General features: G+C 44.1%; 2 protein-coding genes across 9 annotated transcripts in view; one reads left to right on the top strand and one right to left on the bottom strand.

The window, feature by feature from the left end:
* Nucleotides 1–10,386, top strand: part of klhl21 (kelch-like family member 21) — a 36,268-nt gene extending 25,882 nt beyond the window's left edge. For all 3 annotated transcript variants that reach the window (XM_078238800.1, XM_078238799.1, XM_078238801.1), the window contains 3 exons: nucleotides 3,239–3,644; nucleotides 7,361–7,433; nucleotides 7,865–10,386. In XM_078238800.1, the coding sequence (XP_078094926.1) occupies nucleotides 3,239–3,644; nucleotides 7,361–7,433; nucleotides 7,865–8,170 (785 nt within the window). In that variant the 3' untranslated portion in view covers nucleotides 8,171–10,386. The remainder of the gene's footprint in view (nucleotides 1–3,238; nucleotides 3,645–7,360; nucleotides 7,434–7,864) is intronic.
* A 3,650-nt stretch (nucleotides 10,387–14,036) lies between these two features.
* Nucleotides 14,037–22,422, bottom strand: part of LOC144509875 (zinc finger protein 131-like) — a 28,045-nt gene continuing 19,659 nt past the window's right edge. For all 6 annotated transcript variants that reach the window (XM_078238803.1, XM_078238802.1, XM_078238805.1 and 3 more), the window contains exons 6-10: nucleotides 21,941–22,095; nucleotides 19,605–19,741; nucleotides 18,555–18,719; nucleotides 17,664–17,752; nucleotides 14,037–15,401 (exon numbers count right to left, since the gene is read on the bottom strand). In XM_078238803.1, the coding sequence (XP_078094929.1) occupies nucleotides 15,093–15,401; nucleotides 17,664–17,752; nucleotides 18,555–18,719; nucleotides 19,605–19,741; nucleotides 21,941–22,095 (855 nt within the window). In that variant the 3' untranslated portion in view covers nucleotides 14,037–15,092. The remainder of the gene's footprint in view (nucleotides 15,402–17,663; nucleotides 17,753–18,554; nucleotides 18,720–19,604; nucleotides 19,742–21,940; nucleotides 22,096–22,422) is intronic.

A 22,422-nucleotide genomic window follows, 5' to 3' on the forward strand; every position in this document is an offset into this window, starting at 1 on the left:
TGAACACCACCTGCTCCCTCTCCAAGGCCACCTGGATGCATAAATAGCTGCAGTTAGAAGAACGGACAGTCGGGCCAGATAGCTCGCTGCCTGAATCTGTTAATGGTCAACTTGGCCAGGAGTAGGCTTATGGGAAGGTTCTCCTCCCTCCGCACTAGTTTAAAGTTTATTTATTAGTGTCACAAGTAGGCTTATATTAACACTGCAATGAAGTTACTGTGAAAATCCCCTATCAGGTGGTGCCATCTCTTTTAAAGGGGGAGCAGGGAAGTGGGATATTCAGTAGGTCTTCCAAAAAGTCTGAAATGGGCTCATGTCGTCGTTCTCTGCTGTAAGATGTTTAAGGTTCTCCTGGATTCCGCCACAATTGTCTGTTTCTATCTACCCGATAGAATCCCTTGATCATTCTAAATATTTCGATTGGATCGCTCCTCATTCAAGAGAATACAAAACAAGAGAGGACTCTCCACTCTTCTTACAAAGTGATGGGAAATCTCTGCAAAGGCAGTCAGGGTCCAATTTGATGTTTCATCTGAAAACTGATCCTCCAACATCAGTCCCTCAGTACTAGCATTGAAGTGTCTGCCTGGAGTGTGTGTTCAAGCCCTTGGATTGGGCCTTCTGACTCTGAGACAAAAGTGTTACCCATTGAGGCACAGCTGATACTTGAGTCAGTCTGTTTGTTAAAAAAGACAAATACATGCAAGTATTCTAGGAAACTTGCATGTTCAAAGCATTCTAGTCCATTCATCCATAGGCAAAGATATTGAAGATTAACAGTTTACACGTGCAACTTGTTTGCAAAGCAATTATTGCTGCTAATTAAGTTTTTCATACAACACAAAGCTAGGCATTGTATAAAAGGTGTTCTCACAACACTTTGCTCCATTGGCCTGAAAGATGCCTCCTATTACTTCCATTGTTGGAATGTTAACTGTCACTGGTATCTCCTTGATTTAAACAGAGACTTGCATCTAAACTTCACAGATCAGATGAAGTGAACATAACTGTGAACACAAAACATTATTTGAAATAAAAACAAAATTTAAAAAACATCTACAGTAATTTTTAAGGGTAAGAATGTGGGTGTTGCTAGCATTTATTGCCCATTCCCTGCCCTCGGCAGTTAACCTGCTCGTCATGAGAGAGAGCTTTAGATTCACAACCATGTGCAGCCAAAACCAAACCCCGTGTTGGTTTCAATTGAATTGTTATGTGGAGATCAACATGGTGATCTTGTTTTGTTTTAAAATTTTCTCTTAGGACAACTCGCCCAACATGGGTGATGAACTAACTGGACTGCAACATTAAAAATATATATATTTTTTCTGGGTATATGAGATAGTTAGGCAGAACTCTTGCACATGGGTTTTAAGTTCACCATGCAGTGTACAGCCAACAGTATAGCTGCAGAATGGCTCTGAGGAAGTTTGGACTGTCCCAGATTTTGCTCTCAAATCATAGAACTTTGAGGTTGCTAAAGCCCAGACACATGGTGACATTGATGGGAAATGCTGTCCTATTTCTGTCCTTGTCGTCTCCATGCTCACTCTCCATATAGATCATGTCAACATGCTCTGGACACGCAGTTATTTTTACTGCGTGAAATCCTTGCTGTTGAGAATTTATTTTTAAACAGCAGCTACAAATGAGGCTGCATGTCAATGATATTTTCGAGGGTTAAAAAATCTCTCCATGATCGTGATTGTGTTGGGGCTTTAGTGGGCTATGCACCCCAGTTTGGGTCTGTTTTGGGGGTTTAGTGGGCTGAACCCCAGTCTGGGTCTGTTTTGGGGTTTAGTGGGCCATGAACCCCAGTCTGGGTCTGTTTTGGGGTTTAGTGGGCAAGAACCCCAGTCTGGGTCTGTTTTTGGTCCTGACTCCTGAGGATGCTACGATCCTTGAGGGACCGAGCCCCTGTTGTGTCTGGTCTTGGCCACCCTGGGCTTGGGATGCAGCTCCACTCCAGTAAACAGACCCCGTGTGGAGGATTGCTGCCCCCTGAGGAGCAAGTGCAATGTTGGAGGCCGAACATGTTGTATTGCTGGAGCCTGCCAGAGGAGCATACCTGGCCCTGAGTAGGTTCGAGCTCTCTGCTGAGTTGGCTGGCCTGGTCTCGGCCAGAGTTTCTGCTGCCAGTTATCTTTTAGACCCAATGCCTGCGGTTCTTGTTGCATTTTATAAAAGGCAATGACTGTGTCACAGGAAACACTGACTGATTACAGGGAGTCATTTAAAGATTCAGGGAGCTATGATTCACCTGGAGCAATGCCAGTGATGACAAACCATGGTTGCAAGAAGAAACCAGAAAAAGCCAAAAGATTTAAGAGTTTTAAGAATTCTGACTAGTTTTATAGAGTAAGCCAGGAAGGAGTACTTCTTCTAAACTGGGAATCCATGATGAGGGTTATCGATTTATAATTGTTACCGAGACAGGAGGGGGGAATTCAGAAAAAACTTTCATTTTGCACAGAAGGACAGTTGGACCACGAATGGCTTTGCCCCAGGGAATGTGTACGGCAGAGACCATTGAATTATTTTAAGGAGAAAATTGGATTAATAATTGAAGCAGGGTAAGATATGAGGAGAGTGGGTTGAAGTTTGGATTTCATTAGCCAGCACGGAACCGATGGGTAGAATGGCCTCTTTCTGGGCTGTAAATTATGGAAAGTGTTAGTTTGGCCATTGAGCTTAGCTGTGATGCTGCCACAGTCGGATAGCCAGTCTAGGTTCACATCAAAGAAAGACCTGCATTATTACACCGCCTTTCATGACCTTGGGATGTCCGATGCCACAGCCAATGATGTACTTTTAGAAATGTCATTTTCTAATGTAGGAAATTTGCACACAGCAAGATCCCACAAAGAACAGTGTGATAATGATCAGATAAATTGCTCGAGTGCCTGTGAATTGAGGGATAAATATTGGCCATAATTCCCAGGGATAACTCCCCTGCTCGTCTTCGGAACAGTGCCATTGGGTCTTTAACATCCACTTGAGAGGGCTTGCAGGTCCTTGGTTTAAAATCTTATCCAAAAGGCAGCACCTCTGACAGTGTGGCACTCCATTACTGTGGGAATGTCATCTATAAGTCTGTGGAGTGACACTTGAACCCAAGACCTTCTTACTCCAAGTGGGGAGTGCTACCCACTGTCATGAAGAAAGTCCACCTGGTCATTGGAGGGAGAGGAACAGTCACTGAAAGTTGTCTTCATTGTGTCTATCTTTGTCTTAACAGGTGGTTCTGATGGGACGTCGCTGTACGACTATGTGTGGCGTTACAATTCCAGTGTGAATGAGTGGACTGAGGTTTCACCCATGCTTCAAGCACGAGAGTATCACAGCTCCCTGGTTCTCAAAGGCCACATCTACATCATCGCCCATGACGGCCTGGAGCGCTACGATCACTGTATCGACAGCTGGGAGGCCCTACAACCTATGCCCTTCCCCATGGAGAACTGCTCGAGTACAGCCTGCCGGGGCAAACTCTATGCCATTGGCACACTTATTGGTAAAGAAGCGATGGCCATTCAGTGCTACGATCCTGAGATTGACTCCTGGAGTGTTGTGGTTTGCGGCTCATTGCCTCCATGGTCGTTTGTGCCAAAGACAGTAACTCTCAATGGACTGATATACTTTGTTCGGTGAGTTTAAATGGGTTGGCTGTAAATAAAGATGCGTCCATAAACAGAAACACCAAGACCATTTGGGAATGAGGCTTACCCTCCACTCCTGATGTTGCAGTTGAGTTCCACAGGTGCCATCCACACCTCTGGACCTCACCTTGATGTCCATGCATTGTAGGTGAATTTCAGACTATGTAACTCTGCTGGCATCACAACCTGATGCTATTTGTCTGCCAACCCTGTGCGGGCATGCAATTTCCTTTCCGTTCTGTCCACCTGCACGCATACACAGGTATGTACTGTTCAGCTTCCCTTGATAGTTTCAGATATACATGGATGTGACTAGATTCACACTTGATTAAGGAAAATGTTCTTTCTACCCTTGAACTTATTTCCAGATATTTGTCTCATTATTTTTTTTCAGTCATTCTAGATTCCCTGTTTCAGCAAGAGACACAGGTGTATGATGGATCAAATGGCCGCCTCCTTACTGTAAAACTCTGCGATGTGGAAGCTCATTTGATTTTACGGACGAGGGGTGTGTGGAATATGCCTCCGGTTGCTTCCAATATTCAACAGATCACTTTCAAATGTCTAGGCCATGTATCATAAATCAAGAGCTCTTCTCCTCCACCTCCACCTCCCCCCCCACCCCCACCCCCACCCTTGAGGTTTACATCAGTGACTCACTCACTTACGTCATTGCAGCTGTCTATTCCACATTTCCTCCTTTTCCCAGCAGCATATCTTTCCTGAAGTGACCTTTCATCTCAATAACAAATGGGAGTCCAAACTACAGCACATGATCCTAAAGACCTTGGCTAAGAGATTCTGTTGTAGTTGCACCTCTCTCTTTATAGACTAGTCTGTTTAAATTTAATTGGCCTGGAGGTTTGGGTACAGCGGGTCGATTTTGGGATTCTTTCTTTATTCATGAAAAGAAAAGGCTTCCATTTAATAAGAAACAATGTAGGAAACTAGGAATATAGCACCTTTCACGGTCTTTGCAACCAATGAATGCAGTATAGCCAATGTTGTAACCATTGAATAGTACAGCATGGTAGGCCATTCAGCCCATTGTGCCTCCACTGGTTCTTTTGATGAGCAATCCAGTTAGTCCCGTTCCCTTGCTCGTGCCCCATATCCCTGTAAATTCTTCCCCTTCAAGTATTTGTCCAATTCCTTTTTGCCGTTTACTATTGAATCAGTAGTCACCACCATTATACCGGTGCTTTCTAAATCCTAACCACTCTCTGCATTAAAAAGTTTTACCCCTTCTCTCATTCACCTTATATCTGTGCCCTCTGATTATGTTTTTCAGCCATTTCGAAATAGTTTCTCTCTCATACTCATTACTAGGAATTCTGACTCAGGATGCCAAGATCTGTTGGTATCAGCAATGTGACATACCCAGGAATTAAATGTGAACAGGGATTCAGACGTTATCTGTGCCTATTCTGTTCGCTTAGTGACCCAGTGAATCTTGAGATACAAGAGTCTGATCATTGGTGAAACTCTGTTAGTGCTTCCTGTCGCCTGCTCCCCCACTCCATTAATGTCCTAGATGAGATCAGCTAATGTGGCATGAATCAAAGTGGCACCTGGGCGAGGGGCTGTGTAGCCTGTAATGTTAAAGCAGTTTCATAGTGGAACAGTTCCCAAATGGAGTGACTCGGGTTGCCTGGTTTCCATTCATAGAATTCCTACAGTGCCGAAGGAGGCCATTCAGCCCATCGAGTCTGCACCGACCACCACTCCCTCCCCGGCCCTATCCCCATAACCATTCATCAGACTGGGTTTGGTGTGCAGTTAGCACATCTTGATGTTTGGTGGATTTTTTTGTCAAATGACCCTTGACCAACTCCAACCCACCTCCAGTTATCCATTTCTTTTTAATGTCTAACAGCTGGAATTAGGCAGCACAGAAGGAGTCCATTCAGCTCATCATTCCTAAGCCGAAACTTTGAAAGAGTTTATCCAATTAGTCCCATAGCCCTGCACATTATTCCTTTTTTAAATATTTGGCCAATTCCCCTTTTGGAACGTTTACTATTGAATCTGCTTCCACTGCTCTTTCAGGCAGTGTGTTCCTGATTACAACAACTAGTGTTTTTAAAAACAAACTTCTCGTCTCCCCTCCTGTCTGGTGCAGTGGAAGGAGCTGCCCCACCAGCTGCTGCTGTCAGACACTGACTGAGTAAACAAGTGGACACGAATTACATAGGAACAGGGGAGTTTGTTTTCAGATGTCAGCAACAACTGTTATCTAATCATGTTGTTTACTGCATGCATTTCAATTCATATCAACTGTATTTTGCTTGCCAGCTTTCCGAAGGTGATGATTCCTTGTTTGGTTTCGGTTCCACAAGTGCTGGTACCTCGCTGTCCAGTATCCATTGACTGGATGTGAGCCTAAGCACTAATGGGCTATTGGATCACGGGGCGACCGCTATACAGCCAAGTCTGAGATAGGAGGTGTCTCAGGGATTGGAATCCTGTGTTTTCCACCGCCCACCTCTTCCAAAATAGGGTTGCCAGGGAGAATTGCAGCATCATTAACACCACCTTAGGCAGGACTGACTAAGCTAGAACCACACGGACCAAGCTGAAGGGGAAATGTGCTTTTAAGTGAAGTGGTGGAGGTTATTAAAACTATTCCAAAATCACCATTTCACTGATCTCATCAACTCCCAGAAACTTTCACCTACTATTTGATTTTGTTTTTTTAAACCCCCTACTTATCTTTAACCATCTCTGAAACTGAGACCATAAGATACAGGAGCAGAATTAGGCCATTTTGCCCATTGAGTCTGCTCCACCATTCAATCATGGCTGATAAGTTTCTCAACCCCATTCTCCCGCCTTTTCCCCATAACCCTTGATCCCCTTATTGATAAAGAATCTATCTCTGTCTTAAATACACTCAATGACCTGGCCTCCACAGCGTTTCTGTGGCAATGAATTCCATAAATTCACCACCCTCTGGCTGAAGAAATTCCTCCTCATCTCGGTTCCAAAGGGATCGTCCCTTTACTCTGAGGCTGTGCCCTCGGATCCCAGTATTTTATTATAGAATATACATTATGCTTATCTTGGGTGTGAATATTTTTATCAAATTGCAGCCAGGATTTTAGTCTGACTGCCACAGAATCAGATGCATTTTTTTGGTGATGCTTCAACAACATCACTGAAACAGTTTGTCTGATCAATTATCTCATTGCTGCTTGTGGGAAGTGGCTTTGTACAAGTTGGCTGCTTCATTTCCCAACATTACAGCAGTCATTTTAAAGTGTGGTAATTTCAAAATGACTCCACCGGCTGTGAAAGATTCTATATAATTGCAAGCCACTTTCCCCCAGGCTTGGGACAAAATACCAGTAAGGCTTAAAAAATGGATTGTATTGAAGAGTTTTTTTTTGAGGAGGGGCTGAATTTGGAACTCTGTTTCAGAAGATGGTGGAGGCGGGGGTCACTGAATATTTTTATGGCAGGGATGGATTCTTGCTTGGCAAGGGAATCAAAGGTTATCAGGAGTGAATGGGAATATGGAACTCAACACAAATCAACCATGGCCTTATTGTATGGGGGAGCAGGCTCAAGGGGCTGAATGGCCTCCTGCTCCTATTTTGTATGTTTGTAGAGGCATGTTCTGTCAAGGTATGGTGCCCCTGGTTACATACTGATGGCATCTGGGCTGATCGTTAAAACCCAGTCTCTTTCTCTTCTCTCCACAGGGATGATTCTTCGGAGGTCGATGTGTATAACCCAACCAAGAACGAATGGGACAAAATCCCATCCATGAATCAGGTACCAAGGGCAGTGGGTGGAAATGGGGTGGGATGGGGTGGGGGTGCGGGGCGGTGCCTGGGTGGTACAGTGAAGAGTGTTTGACCAGCTGATAGGTGTTTGGTGATGTGTTTTGTGTGTAAAAATCAGAGGAGCTTTTGCGTTAGTTCTGGAGTGAACTCTCCAGCCCTGAGGTCCCAGAACGTAGTGGGAGCTGAGTGGAGTGGGAAGAATTGGAAGGGGATAATGGGGATGAGGTGGAGGGAAGTGCTGGGATGTAGACCTGGAGGAGGTTGCAGAGGTCGGGAGGGATTTGAAAATGAGGATGAGAATTTTTAAAAACTCGCTGCTGAATGGGTGAGAAGTTTTGATGCCATATCCCTCTCCTCCCAATCTTTGGAGTGTAGGATACTTCCTTGCACTGATTGTGGTTTTTTTTTTCTGAACCGCAGGTCCATGTTGGAGGCAGTGTGGCTGCCCTGGGTGGAAAGCTGATTGTCTCTGGTGGCTACGATAACACATTTGAATTATCCGACGTAATCGAAAGCTATGACTTGCAGACTGGCACCTGGAGCATTGTGGGGCGACTCCCACAACCCACCTTTTGGCATGGGACTGTCAGCATCTTCCGGCAATTCATGCCCACCGCCCAGGTTACCTTCGAAGGAACCATGAACGACAATCATAACAATGAAATAAATGTCCTGAATCTAGCTCGATATCGAAGACACCTTCATAACGAGAACCTCCGCCTATAGCACTGAGCAGATTGGAGTAAAGACTGAAACCTGTACAGTGAAACCTGCTCCGATTCTCACCAAAAACCAGCTGGTTTCTAACACGTTTCACGCCATCTAATTATGAGCTGGCATGTGTCGGCAATGGCCTTTCCCAGTTTATCATTTTAAAATGTTGTCCTTGTTTGACCATAAGCAGTCATTGCTCCCAATTGGATTGGGTTTTGACTAAAATTGCTGATATTGACAGGGCTCCGCCCATTGCCATTGGCTGCTGACTGTATTTAATCCGGCACGTTTCACTAAGTGTTGATCAACTCAGCTAGGTGAGAAGATGTGACAGCTTTGTCTTCTCCCTTGGACGCACGCTTGTTACAAAGCATTGGTTAAGAAAGAAAGACTTGCCTTTGTATAGCGCCTGAGCATCGCGAAAATGCTTCACTTGCTATTAATTTACTTTTGAAGTGCAATGATGTAAGATAATGAGGCAACCATTCTGTGCTCAGCAAGAACATATGAACATCAACACAGTTAATGTGGTGTTACTGATAGATTGAGGGAAGAACATTGGGGAGGACAGGACAGCGGAACACCCTGCTCTTTAAGTAGTCCACAGGATCTTGATGCTATATCTGCACAGGCAGATATAATCTTGGTTTAGCACACAACTATTGTGAGCTTTGTATTTTGTTCCAGCCCCATGAAGTCAGCTATATTTTTCATGTTTTTTGCATTTTCTAGAATGAAGAACCAGGTGAACACGTTGTGCTGTTTCCTGGCTTTTAATGAAGACACATAATATAAAACAGTGTTTAATGTTTACGCGAAGGTGATGTGAAACGAGTTCTAGTTGGGAGGTCTGCTCAGTCCGTAACAAGGATTGGCAAAGACTAGCTCCAAACAGAGCTTGCCAACAGCCCTGTGAAGGTACTGACTGTTGCATTTTGTTAAAGGCTGGATCTAATCCGATTAAAATCTCCCAACACCCAAGTGAGCAAATCTGTGCAGTGGAGAACAACTTGTAAAATGTTAAATTGGAGTCTCGTGGCCTTGGGAGGTGGCGATTTAGTACTGGTGCACTTTAATCCCGTGGGGTATCTTTTAATTCGCTTCAAATTGCTGCCCTGTCGCCAACCCCACCGGCAATAGCCGGCTTGTTATCCACAGTATTTCGCCCTGGTATTAAAAAAGAACTCTGGTTTGGAAGGACAGAATCTGCTGGGGAAGTTCCTCTGTGTAACACCACCAGCTAAAAGCTTGTTCCAGAATAGCTCATCTACCTTCTCCAATACTTGAGTAGACAAAGGGGATGGGGTATATATTTAGTTTTGTATATATATTTCTATTTATAGAGCAGTAGAAATAGTGCAATTAAATATTCCAGAATCACTAATTCAGAATATGCTACAAAATAGAAAGACATGGCTCTCCATTTGTAGTTCTTTTGGAATCTGGAAGTAAATGTTCCCAGTTTCTGTTTTGAGGTAACTTGAATAGAACGTGAAACGATGTAATTATTTGCTGCTGACAGTATTTGAAGTCCAATTGTTTGAAACATTTTGTTCAGAAACACGTGTTAAAATATGCAGTAGGAGTTTTGGTTCTTTCTCGTCACCCTTTTTCTGTCCTGAAGATATTGTCCCTCTCAGGGGTACAGATTGCAGCAGTGATTGCCTCCCTCATGCAACTCGACCATTCCTCATGTGGAGTGTTGGCAGGTTATTTGATCGGAGCCAGGGCTGATGCTGTCCTTGCCCAGTAAGTACAAGGTGGGAGCAGGACACCTTGCTTCTTTTTTATTTCTCCCTCCTCCTTGGTCTGGGCACTGATGCCAATTCCAACACACCCACTGCTCGGTGCCCAAGTTGAGGTTAGTCCAGACCAAAGATGGAACCAGTAACTTTGTTGATCTGTGAAGGTCAACTCAATTTTGACAAACCTTTAGTTGTTGGAGGAGGGGTGGTTCATTTTCTTTTACTGACCTGGATCAGACTTTGAACTCTTGAATCTAGAAAAGGACACCTTGAAGTAGAAAATTGACATATTTACCTTCCAAGCTGGGGCAAGTGGTTTTCTCTTTCAGATTCTGTGAATTTCAAATACTTCCTGGTTTTATCTCGAGTTTTAATGTGTGTCTTTTTATTTTAAGTGTTGTGGCTTATTGTACACACACTTGTAGTTTACATTGAGAATTTGTACAACACTAATTCCACTAAAATAAATGTGTTTACCCTTAAGGATTTGACTTGATTTTGTTTCAAAGTCAAAATAATTTAATGCAGACTTGAGATAGTGTCTCTCTCTCTCTTTAATTCAGGTGTGGGGTGAAATTTTCCTTTTTGTCTGACTATGAATGTGAAGCAAACATGAAGAGCCCCAAAACTATTCCCATCAAGATAAATATTTGCATTGATAGACTGCCTTCTATTGGCTCTTTCTCCTCCAGTGTGGTGACTTTAAGGTTGTCAAATGCAGCAGCCATTTAGCACCGAGCAAGATCCCACTTTTTAATTCATTTATGGGATGTGGGGGATCATTTATTGCTCATATCCCGTTGTCCTTGAAGGTGGTGAACTACTTTCTTGACCACTGCAATCCCTGATGGGGTAGGTTTACCCATAGTGCTGTTAGGGAGAGAATTCCAGGATTTTGACCCAGCAACAGTGCAGGAATGGAGATATATTTCCAAACTAAGGTGGTGAGTGACTTGGTGGAGAGGTGGGGGTATTCCCAGGTATCTGCTGCCCTTGTCTTTCTAAATTCAGTAGTGGTCACGGGTTTGTAAGGTGCTGCCGAAGGAACCTTGGTGAGTTCCTGCAGTGCATCTTGTAGATGGTACACATGGACCACTGCATCAGCCGTGGAGGGATTGGATGTTTATGGAACGGGTAACAATCAAGTGGACTGCTTTGTCCTGGATGGTGTCAAGTTTCTTGAGTGTTGGAGCTGCACTCATCCAAGCATATGGAGAGTATTCCATCACACTCTCACTGCAAGTAGACACACAAATGACCAGTTATTCCATTTTTGTTTTGTTGGTTGGGAAGAATGTTGCTTGCCTTGGTCTTCATTGACTAGAGGGGGTCTGTTAGCCCAGTTGGTTAGACAGCTGGTCCATGATGCAGAGCGATACCAACAGTGCAGGTTCAATTCCTGTACCGGCTGAGGTTACCCATGAAGGCCCACCTTCTCAACCTTGCTCCTTGCCTGAGGTGTGGTGACCCTCGGGTTAAATCACCACCAGTCAGATCTCTCAAAAAAGGGAGAGAGCAGCCTATGGTCCTCTGGGACTTTGGCAGTTTTCATTGAATAGCATCACAGGAAAGAATAAAATCAGATGGGATACCTGTTCCTCTCACTGAGAAGGCATTCAGGACTAGAACAGCTTGGGCTGGATGACTGACTGTCATCTTCTGGACTCAAACAGGAAAAGTGAAATCTTGATTGAGGCATTAGAGGTTGAGTGTTCTCTCCAGAACTGAGGGAAAATGTAGAAAGTGTTTTTCTTTCTGCAATTTCTTCCTGTTTAGACATTAGTTATTCAGGTCACTCCATATGGGTGACTGCCGCACAGTCTGTTTTAACCCTTATACGATGGACAAAGAATTGCAAATAGACTTCTTGTTAGTACAATCAATATTTATTTAAAACACACAATCAATAATCACCCACCCAACCAACAATGTTATCTTACAGAAAATACTAAAGTTCAAGTCCAATACTAGACCTTGACTTAACTTTGCATGACTGGCAAGTACACAAGCGGATATTGGCTTTATCTGTGCGCTGTTCTCGGTAGTCCTCTGCGTAGTCTGGTCTGGCACTCTGGCTCTGGTCTTCCTTCCTTCTCGGGTGTGGTGGCTCTCCTTGTGCTGGTCATTGCTGGCGACGTCCACCGTTGTTGTAGCTCGTTCGTGGGGTCAGAGAGATTCTTCGTTGCGCAGCACCCTTTATACCCCGTTGGGTTTTGCGCCCCTTTTGGCCATTGCCAATCAATTGATCAGGACTTGATCACCCTGATCGATGAAGTCCGATTGGGTGCTGCCACATCAATCTCTGGGTGTGTCCCCAACGGCCATGTCTGTAGGTGCTGGGGGCACGTAGGACACACACACCTCCCTCCCAAATAAGGGGTTACGGTGCCCCTATGTCTGGTAAACAACCCCGTTTGACCAGAAAGTCCCTTTTGTCCTAGAGATGGCCCATATCCTGTGTATTCAGTCGACTGAGTTGCAGCCTAATTATATCTCTTTTAGGCGGCAGCCTGCTGTTTTAGTTCTTGCACAATTGTGCCAGAGTGCTTTACAAATTGCCATTTTAGGTGGTTCATTTGGCCACATAGGGAACACGGTTTCCCTTTAAACACAACCCTTCACGAAGACAATCTAGAATTTTTATCAAATAACGTCAACAAGAAAAGACGAACTCCTAAAGCCTTGCACATAAATCCCAAATTATAAACCTAATGCTTCTGTTTTGCACACATCCAGGATTTTGATCTGGTTTTTATTTTCTATGATCTGTAGTATTTTGTTTTTGATGTTTAATTCACTGCCAGTAATACCCATCTTCTGTTTGTAATCAACCTGAAACCACTCCTCTCTCTCTCTCTCTCTCTCTTTCTCTCCCCCCCCCCCCCCATGTTTTTAATACTGACACCACGTGAGGCTATAAAGAGACAGTGATACAGAGCCATTGGAGGAGGAGGAGAGAGATTAACCAAAAGGTTGGTGGAGAAGTTTAGAGAGGGACGTCTACAGTGTGGTACCCAGAATGCTGAAGGCTTGACTGCCAATTACAAAATGAAACTGGAATATCCCTCACCAAACACAAACTTGAAGACTGGAACAAGGCTCAATCCTGGTGAAGTGTGCAAGAGAGCATGCCAAGAGCAGTGGCAGGCAGGCATATTTAAAAATGAGATGTCAACCTGGTGAAGCTACATAACAGGACGACTTGCACACCATGCAATAGCCAAGGTTAATGGATGCCTCAACTGATGGATAAAAGCTCTGCAGTCTTGAACAGCACAGGACAATTAACTAGAGGTGGTGGAGGCTCTACAAAAATTTCCAATGATGGGGCAGCCCCAGCACAGCAATGTAAAAGACAAGGCTGAAGCATTTGCAACCACCTTCAGCCAGGAGTGACAAGTGTATGATACATGTAGGCCTCATCTTCTCCATTCACCACCTTAAGCAGCATGGTGGCACAGTGGTTAGCACTGTTGCCTCATTGCGCCAGGAGCAAAGGGTTTGATTCCCGGCTTGGGTCACTGTCTCTGTGGAGTCTGCACGATGTTCCCGTGTCTGCTTGGGTTTCCTCCGGGTGCTCCGGTTTCCTCTGAAAAATGTGCTGTTTAGGTGCATTGGCCGCGCTAAATTCTTCCTCCTGTATACCCAAACAGGTGGCGGCTAGGGGACTTTCACAGTAACTTCATTGCAGTGTTCATGTAAGCCTGCTTGTGACACTAATAAATAAACCTTTAAGCATGCACTCACACGACCAGTGTACACCATATACAAGATGCACTGCAGCAACTCACCCAGCCTCTGACAACTCCTTCCAAATCCATGATCTCTGTCACCTAGGACACGGACAGCAGATGTATGAACACCACCAGCTGCAAGTTTCTATCCAAGCCACATACGCTCATCACCCAGACTTGGAAATATATCACCATCCCTTCACTGCCACTGAAACAAAATTTAGGAACTCCCTAACAGCACTGTGGGTGGGCCTGCACTCGATGGACTGTAGCAGTTCAAGAAAGCGGTTCATCTCCACTTTTTCAAGGGCAACAATTGATGGACAACAAATACTAGCTGGACCTGCAACACCCACATCACATGAAATAAAAAAGATATGGACAGTATCACATTGTAATGACTCAGGAAAGAATATAGTTTATTACAGAATGCAAAATAAAACCACTACCGTGGTGTATATACACTAGTCCCTGCCTGTGTGGCACAGTGGTTAGCACTGCTGCTCACAGCACCAGGGATCTGGTTTCAATTCTGACCTCAGGTGAGTGTGGAGTTTGCACATTCTTCCCATGTATGCATGGGTTTCCTCCAAGTGCTCCTGTTTCCTCCCACAGTCCAATGGTGTGCAGGTTAGGTTGATTGGCAATGCTAAATTGCCTCTGAGTGTCAGGGGGATTAGCAAGGTAAATATGTAGGGTTACAGGGATGGGGCGTGTGTGGGATTGTTGCCAGTGCAGGTTTGATGGGCTGAATGGCCTTCCTCAGCACTGTATGGATTCTGAGTTCAGCAGTCCTAGTCCCAGTCATGCCTTATAAAAGGTTCAGGTAATGAGTTCCAGCTTAGCAGGGTCCTCAGTGAGTCCCATAATCAATGAGTGAATCCCCATGGACCTCGTGGGGGTATCACACTGCTGATTGTTTCACTACACCAGTGATATATTTTTACAGTATTTAATTGGCTGGAGAAGCACTTTGCAACATGCTGAGGATGTGAAAAGCACTTCCTAAAAATGCGATTTGTTCTTTTCACACAACATTCCACAATATGGTGGAAGACCATTGCTCTATTTGAGTGTTGGTTGGGCAAGGGATGTTGGTTAGGACCTGGGAGAATGCCCCTACTCTTCTTCAAATAATGACAGGGGATCTTCAAAATCTCTGCGTGTCAGGGTTAATGTCCCATATGAAGAGTGGCACTTCTAACAGGGCAGCATGCCCTCTGCAATACACTGACTGAGCTGGGGTAGATAACCAAGCCTTGGGGTGGGGGGATTGAAAGGAAACGTCTGACAGGGTGACATTGCCAACAAGGCAAGCTGGCAGGAAATACAGAGACGATTGTGTTGATCAGTGAACATTTAGAAACTCCATTTTATTTCACATATTTTACAAAGCAAGAGTCAGTTATTTGTTTAAGAGATGCCCACTTCCACTCCACATGGTAATTGGCTCTTTCATATCTTAACTATGGTTACCTCTTCGACATACATATCTGTCACACCCACTGACAGTTCAGATTGATAGTTCCCGATATCTGTAAAGCTATGAGCTGAAGGTTCTGGAGTTTCAGTGTTTTGATTGGTCAGTTCATTTGTGGCCACAGTGGATTGGGCCTGGTCAGGCAGGCCAGCCATGTGTGGCACTGTGTCTGTCTCTGCACCTCTCTCCTTTTCCTCTGTGATAACCAGGTTGCGGAGCCTTCGCTGACGGGGACTGTAGTTTTCGACTCGCCCATGAATCTCCATGTGTCGCCTCAGGTGAGCCTGTATTGGAGAAAATCAGAGAGCTCAGCAGGGCACCAACAGAAACTTGCTTTTTTTTAGTGCCTTTAACACAGAAGCATTATTAAACAAAGATGAACATGGAGACAAAAGAGGGGAGGCGATGGCTTAATGGCATTATTGCTAGACTATTAATCCTGAAACTCAGTTATTGTTCTGGGGACCCGAGTTCGAATCCCGCATACCAGATGGTGGAATTTGAATGTAATTTTTTTTAAATCTGGAATTAAGAATCTACTGATGACCATGAAACCATTGTCGGAAAAACCCATCTGGTTCACGAATGTACTTTAAGGAAATCTGCCGTCCTTACCTGGTCTGGCCTACATGTGACCGCAGACGCACAGCAATGTGATTGATTCTCAACTGCCCGCTGAAATGGCAATTAGCCACTCAGTTCAAGGGCGAATAGGGATGGGCAATAAATGCTGTAAGAAGTTTAACAACACCAGGTTAAAGTCCAACAGGTTTATTTGGTAGCAAAAGCCACTCAAGCTTTTGGAGCTCCAAGCCCCTTCTTCAGGTGAGTGGGAATTCTGATCTCAAACAGGGCATATAAAGACACAGACTCAATTTACATGAATAATGGTTGGAATGCGAATACTTAACAGTCAGTCTGGAGACAATACACATCTTTTTAGCCTGTCTTGATGCTCTCTCCACTCACGTTGTTTTGTTTCTTAAAGACTTGATTAGCTGTAAGTATTCGCATTCCAACCATTATTCATGTAAATTGAGTCTGTGTCTTTATATGCCCTGTTTGTGAACAAAATTCCCACTCACCTGAAGAAGGGGCTTGGAGCTCCGAAAGCTTGTGTGGCTTTTGCTACCAAATAAACCTGTTGGACTTTAACCTGGTGTCGTTAAACTTCTTACTGTGTTTACCCCAGTCCAACGCCGGCATCTCCACAATAAATGCTGGCCAGCCAGCGACGTCCATGTCCCATGAATGAATTAAAAAGGAGAGATTAGGTTACTGACCTAAAGCTTGTTCAAAGTGGTCGGTTTTAAGGAGCATCTCACAGCTGCCAAGAATGAGACAAAGGAAATCAGAATGAGAGAATGCAGAGTTCTGAGGATTGTAGTGCTGGTATTAGAGTTAGGGAGCAATAGGGAAACCAAGGCGTTTTACAATGCACGATTGTGAACTGTCTGACTGAGCCAGAGGCAAGGGCCTGGAACAGAGATGGAATCTAAAGCTATGGAAAAGGTGTGGCAGGGACTGAAGGCAATGGCTTTGGTTTTCCCCATTTCCCTATGAGAAAACCAGGACCAGCAATTAAACCGGAAGAGTTCAAATGAAGGAAATTTCCTAAAACAGCTCTGGTTTCTCCGACACGCCTCCAGTTTACTAAATTGAAACCTGGAATGAGCGGGTTGTCTTACAAGGATAAATTGGACAGGTTGGGCTTGTTCCCACTGGAATTTAGAAGACTGAGGGGTGATTTAATTGAAATATACAAGATCTTCAATGGTTATGACAAGGTGGACATTGAAAGGATGTTTCCTCTTGTGGGTGGGTCCAGAACTAGGGGGCACTATTTTAAAAGTAGGGGTCACCCTTTTAGGACAGAGTTGAGGAGAATTCTTTTCTCTGAGGATTGTGCGAATTTGGAACTCTGCCTCAGAAGGTGGTGATGGGGTCGTTGAATATTTTTAAGGCAGACGTAGATATATTCTTGTTAGGCAAGGGAATCAAAGGTTATCGGGAGGAGATGGGAATGTAGAACTTCAAACAGAAACAGATCAGCTATGATCTTATCAAATGGCCAACTTCTGCTCCTATTTCGTACGTACACATCTCCTCCCTCGTAATTCTAGCATTCTTTATTTATGATTTCAGATAAGAAATTATCCTTTGACATTCCTTAGAGCTGGCACCTTTAAAGTCAGGTGCTCAGTTACTTGGGAAGTGGTCTAATTAGGTCTTGTGATCTAACGTGGGCTAATTTCATAGAAGCTACAGAACAGCAAAAAGCCATTTGTCCCGATTGGTCCTTGCTGTTGTTCATGTTGCACTGGAAGCACACCCTATCAGTATATCCTATTGCTTTCTCCCTCAGTTACTTAACTAGATTTGTCTTAAGTGAATTCGCTACTGTTATTGGTTGTTCTCTCAGAATACCTAGCTCCTTCCCTCATTATCTGAACAGGCCCTCAGCTCATTTCGAAATTGGGAGAATCCAGCAGGTTTATGAAGCATATTTTACAAAACCAACATAGAAATCCAGCAGCAAGTCTCACCTGTCGAGTGAATTTATAACCACATTCACTGCACTCAAACTTCCTCATCCCTTTGTGTCTCCCCACGTGAACACGTAATTGATCAATGGCTGAAACGAAGGAGCAAGATGTTTATTAGTTAAACTGAGAAACAACACTGACCCAGCGTGTTTCTTTCTTCCCCATTCCCCAAACGTCCTCCCCTCCTTCGCTGAAGGAGGTGACTTTGGCTTGGGCAGGGTTCCACACGTGCCAGGTACCCTCCTGCACTTTGGCCATTCTTGGACTTGTGAGCCCGAGTGAGAGGGTGTTCAGGGTGGCTGCAGAGAGGCTTCACGGCTGATCTACATAAATGACCAAAGCAGCAGCTTCCAGCAAGAATTACTGGACTGCAACCAGGAACTCTGACCCTGCAACTGCTCTCTCTCCTTCCTCTCCCATTTCTAATCCATGGCCACTGACACTTGATAAACTGTGCAGCGTACCAAAGGTTGACACTCCGAAGAGAACAGTTTCAGCAGACTTAGTAAACAGAGGAATTCTGTCAAGGGGGTGGGGGTAAGAAAAGAAAAGCAGAAAAATAACTGATCATCCAAACTGAGTGTGATGGTATCAGTACCAAACAGTCCGTGTCCAAGACTGGTCCCTGTTGAGCAGAAAGTGATTAGAGCAAGACTAAGAGCTCATTAGGAAAGGCAAAATACAGCGGATGCTGGAATCTGAAACAAAAACAGAAAATGCTGGTAAATCTCAGCAGGTCTGACAGCATCTGTGGGGAGAGAATAGAGCCGATGTTTCTCTATCTCTCTCCACAGATGCTGCAGAGATTTTCCAGCATTTTCTGTTTTTGAGCTCATTAGGAAAGGCTGGAGAAAGAAACAGTGCCGTAACATGCGACACACCCACCATTACCTTTAAAGGTCTTGCCACAGATGTTGCAGTAGTGTGGCCGCCCTTCCTGGTGCTTGCTGGCCATGTGACGATGAAGGGGTCCCCTCTCTGTAAACGTCTGGCTACAGATCTGACAGCTGAATGGCCGCTCACCTGTGTGAGTCCTGTTGTGTTTGTCCAGGCTCGCTGGTACAAAAATTAAGACATTATGTTGAAGATTTTAGTAAAGTCACTGGGTTTGACTGAAGATGTCATTTTATTTCATGCTTCACCCACTTGCTGCTCTCTCCACTCCCACCAGCTGAGTGTTTTCTATTTCACATGGGCTAGTCAGATCAAACCTTTCAAATAACCTTTCCCTCTTTTGGCAAAACTCTTATTTTCTGGCAACCACTTGACAAGATCAATAAATTCCCCCTCGAGTCCTGCTGTATCATGATTCAGCTGTTGATTTATTTTCGTATTCATTGTCGGGATGTGGGCAATTTATTTTCCATCGCAGGTTGCCTGGAGAAGATAGTGATGGGGCTGCTTTTTGAAATGCAGTTTGAGCCACTTCAGAGAATGGTTAGGAGTCACAAACATTGGTGTGAGACTGGAGTCACATACAGACCCAAACTGGAGGAGAACAGCAGGCTACCTTGCCTAAAGGAGATTTGTGAAGTAGTTGGGTTTTTAAATGACAATATGTCAGTTTCATGGTCACTTTTACTAATATAGGATAATATAGGCTAATCAACTGTGGAAGACATCATAGTCCAGCATTGTCTACATCAACAGTGGGTCACTCGCTAACAATGGCTGGCTGATGTTCCTCCTCCCCATGCCAGGAATATTAGTCAACTGCAGAACCTTCCCCTCCGCCCCCACCAAGGCAACTCAGCATAGGACTGGCAATGACTGGACTGTATGACATTAGTGCAGAACCAGGTGATGAATTTGCCGACTCCACCACAGCAGAAAGCATCTTGTGGAGGTTCCTCTGTTACAAACGGAGCTGTAAACACTCGAAGAACAAGAGGCGAGTGCAAATCTGAGCCAAGCCCAAGGCCCCTGGAGGCAACTGCTCACCTTGGATCCTGAAAGTTTTCCCACATAAATGGCATTGGAACGGTTTCTCGCCAGTGTGGGTCCGTCGATGGACATTCAAGTTTCCCTTCTGAGTGAACCCACGGTTGCAGAATTCACAAATATACGGCCGCTCATTCCTATAATGGCGAGGTGCAAAAACAAAGTGAACATCACTCCTTTCCCCTCCCCACATTCTCTCTCCAATTTGAACCAAAATCACTAAGGCAGATGATCTGGTCACTGTCACATTACTGTTTATGGCAGCTTGCTGTACACAGACTGCCTGCTGCGTTTCCTTACAACAGTGACCACACTTCAAAAAAGTACTTAATTGGCCATAAGACACTCTGGGACATCCTGAGCTCATAAAAGGCACTCCAGAAATACAAGTCTTTTTTTCCAAACAGAATTGGTCAATACTGTGCCAAATACCAGAGAACATGTACATAGGTATCACAAGGATATTACTGGAGAGATGCCTTATTTAAATAAAGCCCTGGACACACATGCCATTTGTCCATCTCCCAAATATCTGCCCCTAATATCCATTTAGGCAGCAAATATTCAGATATATGCAAGCTGTACAAAAGCCCTGGGAAGGACACAGAATCAGGAAAAGGAAAGAGGGGAATGATCCTATATTTGGGAAGATGAAATGAAGGAGCTGTACACTTCAGTTCTACCCCTAACAATTCTGAGAGTCAAAACAGCCATTGGACCCATCATGTCTGTGCTAGCTCTCTGTGAACAATCAATCCCAAACCCTGGCTCTTTTCCTAGTGCTGTGCAAGTTTTAACTTTATATATCAGTCTCCTGTTGAAAGTTGTTACTGACTCTGCTTCCACCTCCCTTTCAGGCTGTGCATTCCAGATTAGAACAAATTTCCACGTAAAGAGATTTCTCATCTTCTCCTATCTGGTTCTTCAGGCAGTTGTTGTAAAGACATGTTACAAATTTTTATGTGGTAAGTTTTTTTAACTTAAAAATTTTAACTATCTTCTGGCAATTATGTCGTTAACTGCGTCAGAATTTAGTCATTGCAATGTCACGTTTCAGTGATATAGTGTCCTAAACACCCACCTCCACCATTACCCACCAGACGGGAACTGAAAATAATGACTGCTGGTAATTCCCAAATAACATTCCCCAAAAAGGAAGCAGTTTCCCATCAAAAATATCAAACCAAGGAGCTCAGATATTGTCTGCACCTTCTAACCATTGAGTTTTTGTGCTCGTTGCTTTTTGTCTGTTAGTCTGTCACATCACATGCAGATGGGCAATGCGGGTGCAGCAGCGTGGACTGCACCTTTTCCCAGGCTGTACGTGTAACAGTGACAGGCTGGCTACTTCATCTACAGGGCATAATGATACAAAACTTGGAAGCATTGTAAACTATGAGAAGGATTGTGTAGAACTTCAAAAAGGACGTAGATAAATTCAAAGTGGAGAAATTTGAAGTGATTCTTTTTGGTAGGAATGACAGAGAGACAATATAAAATAAAGGATGCAACTCTAAAGGGGGTGCAGGAGCAGAAGCATGTGTATGTGCATAAATCATTACAAGTAGCAGGACAATTGAGAGAGCAATTAATAAAGCATATAATATCCTGGACTTTATTAATAGGGACATAGGGTACAAGAGCAAGGAAGTTATGTTGAATCCGTATAAGACATTAGCTGAGGCCTCAGCTAGAGTCTTGCATCCAGTTCAGGAGGCCGCACTTTAATTAAGAAGGATGTGAAGACATTGGAGAGGATGCAGAAAAAATTCATGAGAATGGTTCCAGGGATGAATGAGTGAGCAAACCAGCAAATGATCAAATATTAGATGTCCACTGGTGCATCTTTTAACTTAAAAATACATTTCAATGCACTCACAACTCGTCTAAGCCTGTTTGATGAACACTAACTTCAACTCGGTATAAAAAGCTTGCAATGGGAAAAGGCCATTTAGTCCATCGAACTCTTCACTGTCACAATTTATTCACAACTAATTCGGTCCTGGTATTTCCCCAGAACCATCTAGAATGTCTGCACACTCTTTGTAGCTGCCACTTGAGTCACTATAACCCTTTTACTCAAATGACCCTTAATTAAGTAATTTGTTCTGGCAGTTTATTCTGGGTGACTCTTGGACCTACAGTTAGGATTGGATCTATGGTAAAGATAAATTATTGATTTTGAACAAGGGTAGATTTCAATACTCGATTTCCCCCCTTTCCCCCCTTTTAATTGCTGCCAAAACAAAGGGTCTGTGCTAACCCCACCTGTGTTCACTGTCCCTTTTTGTTATTGCCTCGATATATAAAGGATAATGCTTACACATATAGTGTACCTGTGCTTGGATTTTATGTGCATCTGCAGACCATGACGAGTGGAAGCCCTGTGACCACATTCCTCGCACACAAAAAGCTTCTCCCTCTGGTGTTTGGACAATTCGTGCAGATGCAGGTCGTTGCGGGTGAGGAAACATTTGGAGCAAGTGGGACACTGTGAACAAGAGACATGCTACGCGTTAATTGTTTTCTAATAGTATTTTTGCCGGGCATCCTTCCCGGCAGGCAGTGACTCACTTGGGATTATAGTTTCACAAACAATAATCAGCTGTCCAGAACCTCAGGGCAAGTGGACATTCTCTGTGGCCATTTATACAGAGGACACCGGTAAACATGTTTGACTCTCACAGCCGAGGTTCATATGCAGCACTTTCTAGCAGGATTCAGAGTAGTGACCAGGCTCCTTAGATTAGGGCATCATGTCTGACTCTACCATTTCTATCACGGTCCTTGGCAGAGATTTACAATCTTGACATTAGCC

Source organism: Mustelus asterias, chromosome 22, assembly GCF_964213995.1.
Source record: "Mustelus asterias chromosome 22, sMusAst1.hap1.1, whole genome shotgun sequence".
Lineage (NCBI taxonomy): Eukaryota > Metazoa > Chordata > Chondrichthyes > Carcharhiniformes > Triakidae > Mustelus > Mustelus asterias.